Raw genomic sequence first — 6,000 nt, 5'->3', positions numbered from 1 at the left:
TTCGGCAAGGGGCGGCATAGAAATGTTATAATAATAATAATAATAATAATAATAATAATAATCCACTGAAAGAAAAAAATGCATACTTTTTGTTATATGGTCTTTTTAAAGAATAGTTCAAGCATTCTGATTTAGAAAATTAAGAAATGGAAAAATTATTTATGCAGAAATACATTTAGTAAGACTGTTGATTATTAATCCTAATGTTAATAAATAGAAATATGTTTGGCATTTCCAAAAAAAGTTTCTGCTCTTTTGGTAACACCAAGATAATGAAGACTCTTATTTTTTTAATTACCTGAAGTCTTCTGCTTTTGTCTTTCAGAATATGACAAACTGGGATTTCTCCTGAAGCTGGATTCCAAATTGTGAGTAGACCTATGGAAGGCCTTAACTTGATCTAACATTATCAGTTTTCTCTGCAGACAAAATGAATTATAAGCTTTGCTATAGAGGGGAGCACTCATTAATATGGCACAAAGCAACAGAGATAGCTGGTGAATTCTTGTGATTTAGTTAAGAGCAATACTCTTGTTCAGCAGAAAAGATCCAAAAGCACATGCACTGGTTGGTTTAAAGTATAGCACTCTGCATATCTACTCAGGAAAAAAAGAGCAACTGAGTTCAATGAGACTCACTCTCACTTAGGCATATGTAAAATTGCAGCCTGCAATCCCATGCACATTCACCTGGGAGCAATCTCAATTGAACATGGGGGACTTTTACGAGAGTAGCCTGCTTAAGTATACTACTTAACATAGTCTTAAGAAAAGCTTGTCATCTTGCTTTGTCTATGTCATAACTTGAAAACAAAACCACTCATTCTAAAAGAAATGGTAGGAAGCATCCCTTGGAAGGATTTCAGTGGGCAGAAATTTAACATTCCTCCAAATGTGGATGCTGGTATAGTTTGAAGCATTTGATTAGTGGTGTCAGAGTTCTGCAGGCCAAGTATAAAGTAAACTGGTTGGTAGATTGTACTATTATGTTATTGGAGTTTAAATTCTTGCAGATGCTGGTTTTCAGCAAAGAATGGTTCACATCTGGTGATATTCTAAATGTAGAAGCTCCTTGTTACACATGCATAAGAGGCTTTTTCAATCCCAGTACATAGGAAAGAGAAAGTGCATATGAGGTTCTCACTTTGAGAGCGTAAGTTATCATTAATGCAATACAAACAGGGTGTACTTGTGTTTCAGAGGGCAGTGAAGTAGGACATACTGAATTATCTGAAAATTCTGCAGATAGATGTGGGGGAAATGAAAGAATTTGAACAGGCAGTTCAGATTTCTTCAGCTGTAAGAACTTTTCTTAGATGTAGGGCTAACTTGCAAAAATCAGATAACACTGTTCATTGACTGCCAGCAATTGAATACAGTACTGTGCTTTTTCAGTTGTCTCATTTCATAAATAGCCAGCACAGTGGTATAAAATAGTTGTAAAATGAAAACTAAATTGAAGTAAGCCATAACCAGTAGCCATGTTAGTCTGTAGCAATAAGAAGACATAAAAAACTGGAGCTATGAAACATGCTGATTTGTTGGTAGCATCAGGTGTTCTCACAGACTGAGGCAGCTTTCACTAGCTTAATTAACATATAAAAGTTGAAGATGGTATATATGTGCACGTATATATTCACATATTTGGTTGGACGTGATAGAACCAGTATTATTCTGTTTCAGGTCTTCCTAGGCTCTTCCTTTTGGTTGTCTTTAATGTGCCTCAATACTCCTCCATTGGTTTCCACTGTGAAGTAGGTAAAGCTGAGAAGCAGTGATGGGGCCAAAGTCACCCAGTGAGCTTCATGGCTGAGCAAGGACCACAGCCTAGAACTTGCATGTCGCAGTCTAACGTTTTAACTATTGTGCCACCCTGGCTGTTAACACCAGTTGGCATGTTTTCTTTCAGGCCTTCAGCCTGTTTAGGGCACATCCTAATGTCACACTAATACAAGACCTCAAACTTTGCATTGTTCATTTTTTACCTCCACAGGGAGAAATTTTGCTGGATGTATTTGGAGGATTCCATATGTGGAAAAGATTGGGGGCGTTGTGGGGGTGCTTGGCATATTGACAAGAAAAAGAGTTAAAAGCGATGTCTTCTTCAGAACTTAATAAGTTAATCCTGGAGCCGAGAGCAGCTACTACATGGATATTATGTCTGGCTGATGACCCTGTTGACAGAAATGGTTTCATTATACCGCTGTATTCTAGATGTAATTATCCCCCTGGAATTCTGTTGCTGATATGTAATTCTGTAACAGTGCCTTAATTGGTGATGGCGTGTCCATCCTTCTATGACTTGGTGAAATAGCAACAATTCAGTCACTGCTTACTGACTGCAGAAAGGGAATTATCATTTTACCAACAGAGATAAAGAAAGAAGCAAACTTTTTTTTTTGGCTTAAGCTAGCTTTTGAATAAGGCTTATCCCTTGGCTCATAGCCAAGATGCTAGAATATCTGGGAAATGAGTCAACTAGTGTAAATATAAAAGAGGCATTTCACATTTGGCTGTTTGTGATTTCCCTTCTCATGTGATTTGGCCTACTTTGTTGATGCCCAGCCCAAAACTATTTACTGTGATGTCATTTACAATTGCTGTGTTCACGGCTGGATAATGATTACTTAGTATTATTCTTTAGGATTCATGGGAATTGAAATGAGGAGACATTTCCTGCATTAAAAAAATATTGAGAGTTGGCATTGTGTGAAATTGTGCAAGGACCAAGTCGTCAGTACTGAAGTACTGTAAAATAGACTGTGTTCTCATTGAGGTGTGTGCTTGCTCATGTTTAACTTGGAGGCAACTTACATGTAAAGCTTTAATCAAACCATGAATTGCTATGCACAGTGACAGTCTCTGGATGTTTTAGGCTCTGTTTATAAATTATGCCAAGCTATATATCATACATCTGGCCCATATAAAACATACTTGGAAGTTATTCCTTTATCCAGCCCGTCACTAGAAGAGTAGTCTCACATCAGCAGTCTGTGATTAAGCAATACCATCAATAATTGCGGATGGAGGTGTTACCACACATACGTTCTGTATCACAGAAACTTGCATGAAGGATTCAGTAAAAAACTGGTTGTGGAAAAAAGCCCCAATATTTTCTTGCCTGCTGCATAATGACTTGCAGTGTTGCAGTCCAGTGTCATATCTACAAATATGCACAAACTTGTATCAGTGTTGTCTCCAGGGAGACAATTTAATTACAACTAAGAATTTTTTGAGGGGATGGTGGCAGCGGCTTCTCCCATCAGCTACTTCCCACACATTCTGTAAACTCTGAGAATTTGTCTTTGTTTTATTACATGGTGGTATTATATCTTCCATATCTATACTAGAAAGGGCATACTGAAGTGTAATTGCAACCTTTCCTGCAAGAAATGAAATGTGTAGAAATTAAGGTCTTTGTCCAAAATAAGAGGCGAGCCAAAAATAACAACCTTCACCCTCTCAGACTCAAATGAAACTCAACCCAGGCTGACTGTGAGAAGACCATAAAAATGGATGCAGCCTAAGCTAGTGCAGCTTGAGTTACTAGTGTTTACTCAAATGAGTTTCCTGCACAGCATTAATAAAAAACTTTTCTTTGCTTCTCCTCATTTCAGACATGGATGTATATAGTGGTTTTTTTCTATATAAGCTGAAAACATAAATATTGAACTTTCAGGAGGACATGAACAAATACTGTGACAGGTAAAGCCACAGTTACATGTACTTTGGTACATCTGGTTTGGATTGTTGCATTGTGCTTTAAGGTGGCCCATGAAAAGTCTCCACAAACTTCTAGTTGGTTAAAATGCAGCAGCCAGTGTGTAACTGGGGTCAGCTTTGTGGAGTTATATTATGGGTACTCCATAAGTTGCAGTGACTTCCTGTTTGTTTCCAGGTGCAGTAAGAGGTGCCAGTTATTGTCTTTAAAGTCAGAATGGTTTTGGATGAGGCTTTTGAGAGAACTGTCTTCTCTCATAAGAGTCAGCCTTCCCTCTGTCTTCATAATGTGATGTCTTCCCTCATGACCCTTTGCTTTCAGAGGCTTGCCAGCCTGGGACATGTGATAAGATCTGTCTAGTGGTCTGGTAAGGTTATGGAGCTCTTTCTGTTCGGAAACTTGATTGGCTTCCTCACTCCCTCAATACATTTCCTTATATATTACATTCAGCATTTGGCTTATTTTAATTCTTCTTCTGCCCATTGTGGTTTGTGGCATTGTTCCTGTTTCTTTTTCCTCCTCACCAGTAACTTATTGGTGTGATCTGTAAGACTTATTGGTATGATTTTACCATGTATTGTCTTTTAAATCTGTTGTAGCCTTCTTGGTGGCCTTGTAATTGGAAAGTGAGATAGAAAACTTTAAAATAAATAGGTTATGCTGATACCTGGTATTTCCCCATCTTTTTTCCCTTCCCAGTAAACTTAGATAAGACCTTGCAAGCACAGTTCTTAGAGCTTAACAGTATAAATCAAAGTAAATCTCAATGTTCTCTTTGAGATGTTGGAAAAACATCTGCCCATTAGAAAAGCTGAATCCAAACTGAAACATTCCCTCCTGCTGGACTGGGACTCGTGAGATCTGGATTCTAGTTCCTACTCATCCATGAAGCCCACTGGGTGACTTTGCACGTCACTGCCTCTCAGCCTAGCCCATCGCATTGCCTAGCCAAAAATTGTCTTATAGTATCAACCACTTTTACTATATCATATTAAATCTACAAACAAATTAAGCTATAACAGACAAATTCAAGGCAATGTTATCACTTAATACTACTACATGGATTAGTGCAGTCACCACTATGCTAACATAATCCTCCATACATTTGTCAATTTCTGGCAAATCCACATGTCTCATCTTTCTTCTCCTAGTCACACTAAGAGAGCATGTTGCAGTCACAGGCCTTTGCTTCTGGCTTTGCATGAGTCCCATTTATTTCCTCAGTCAGGTTAAGTGTAGAGCTATGACTAGGGCTTCTCCCAGATGCGTCCAGCTTGGTGAACTGCCTTTTTCAAATGCAGAAGTTGTGCTGCCTGACTAGGTAATAAGCCATCAGTGCTCTTTACCTTGATTTATTTATTTGTTTGTTTGTTTGTTTGTTTGTTTGTTTGTTTGAACACTTATATGCCGCCCCATTTGCAAAAGCCTCAGGGTGGCTTCCAATACAAATAAATAACTATACAAATACATAAAATACCTAAAATCTGGAGACATCCCGGCATAAATATAAAATCAATAAATAAATTCAACAATTAAAATAACGTTTAAATAAAAAGGTTTATTTAATAAAAAGGTTTATTAAATAAAAAGGCCTGACACCGAAAAACAAATAATGACGGCGCCAGGCGGATCTCTCTGGGGAGCGCATTCCATAAGTGGGGCACCACCACAGAGAAGTTCTGTTTTGAACAGAACTTTCTCACACTGTTGTGCTACAATGATAAAACCAACAAACAACTACTGTTATATGACTCTAATTTGGCAAAGCTTTCTCTCAGGATGGCTCTTAATGCATCTGCAAAAGATGTAAGTGCAGAAATAGCATTAGGAAATACTAATACTGATCCAAGTACTCCCCATATATTTTTACTTCTTTCATTAAGACCAAGAGTCTTAATGAAAGAAGTAAAACATTGTTATGATCTTCTATATATCATTAATTAGTGAAGACATCAAATGGTAGAGATCATCAGTGTCTAGCTATTGCAATACAGACACGGCCAGGACTACATCAGTGTCTGTGGAGCCCATCATCTCCCTTTACTCATCCTTCGTTGCATCTGTTGCATGCACAAAAATCCTTGTGCCAGCTTCTTCATGAGTGCATAAAGACAGCAAGGAAGTAATTGCTCTTGGACACCTGCAGAATCCATACTGTGTTAGTATTATTTGCTTTCTTCCACCCTCTGGCCAACAAACATCTTTAACAAGAAGTATAATAACTCTGTTTTGTTATCATAACAAACAGGAAGTTGTTGGTTACCTTATATTTAGGTTCCA

At 37.9% G+C, this 6,000-nt stretch overlaps 1 protein-coding gene across 9 annotated transcripts in view; it reads left to right on the top strand.

Annotated features, from left to right (window-relative positions):
• ST3GAL3 (ST3 beta-galactoside alpha-2,3-sialyltransferase 3) overlaps positions 1–6,000 on the top strand; it is a 237,435-nt gene that overhangs the window by 79,123 nt on the left and 152,312 nt on the right. For all 9 annotated transcript variants that reach the window (XM_044442715.1, XM_044442726.1, XM_044442694.1 and 6 more), the window contains one exon: positions 326–368. In XM_044442715.1, coding sequence (XP_044298650.1) covers positions 326–368 — 43 coding nt within the window. The remainder of the gene's footprint in view (positions 1–325; positions 369–6,000) is intronic.

This window comes from Varanus komodoensis, unplaced genomic scaffold, assembly GCF_004798865.1.
Source record: "Varanus komodoensis strain SLA01 unplaced genomic scaffold, ASM479886v1 scaffold1, whole genome shotgun sequence".
In the NCBI taxonomy this organism is placed as follows: domain Eukaryota; kingdom Metazoa; phylum Chordata; class Lepidosauria; order Squamata; family Varanidae; genus Varanus; species Varanus komodoensis.
The sequence above is the reverse complement of the archived record's forward strand: the minus strand, read 5'-3'. Positions and strand labels throughout refer to the sequence as shown.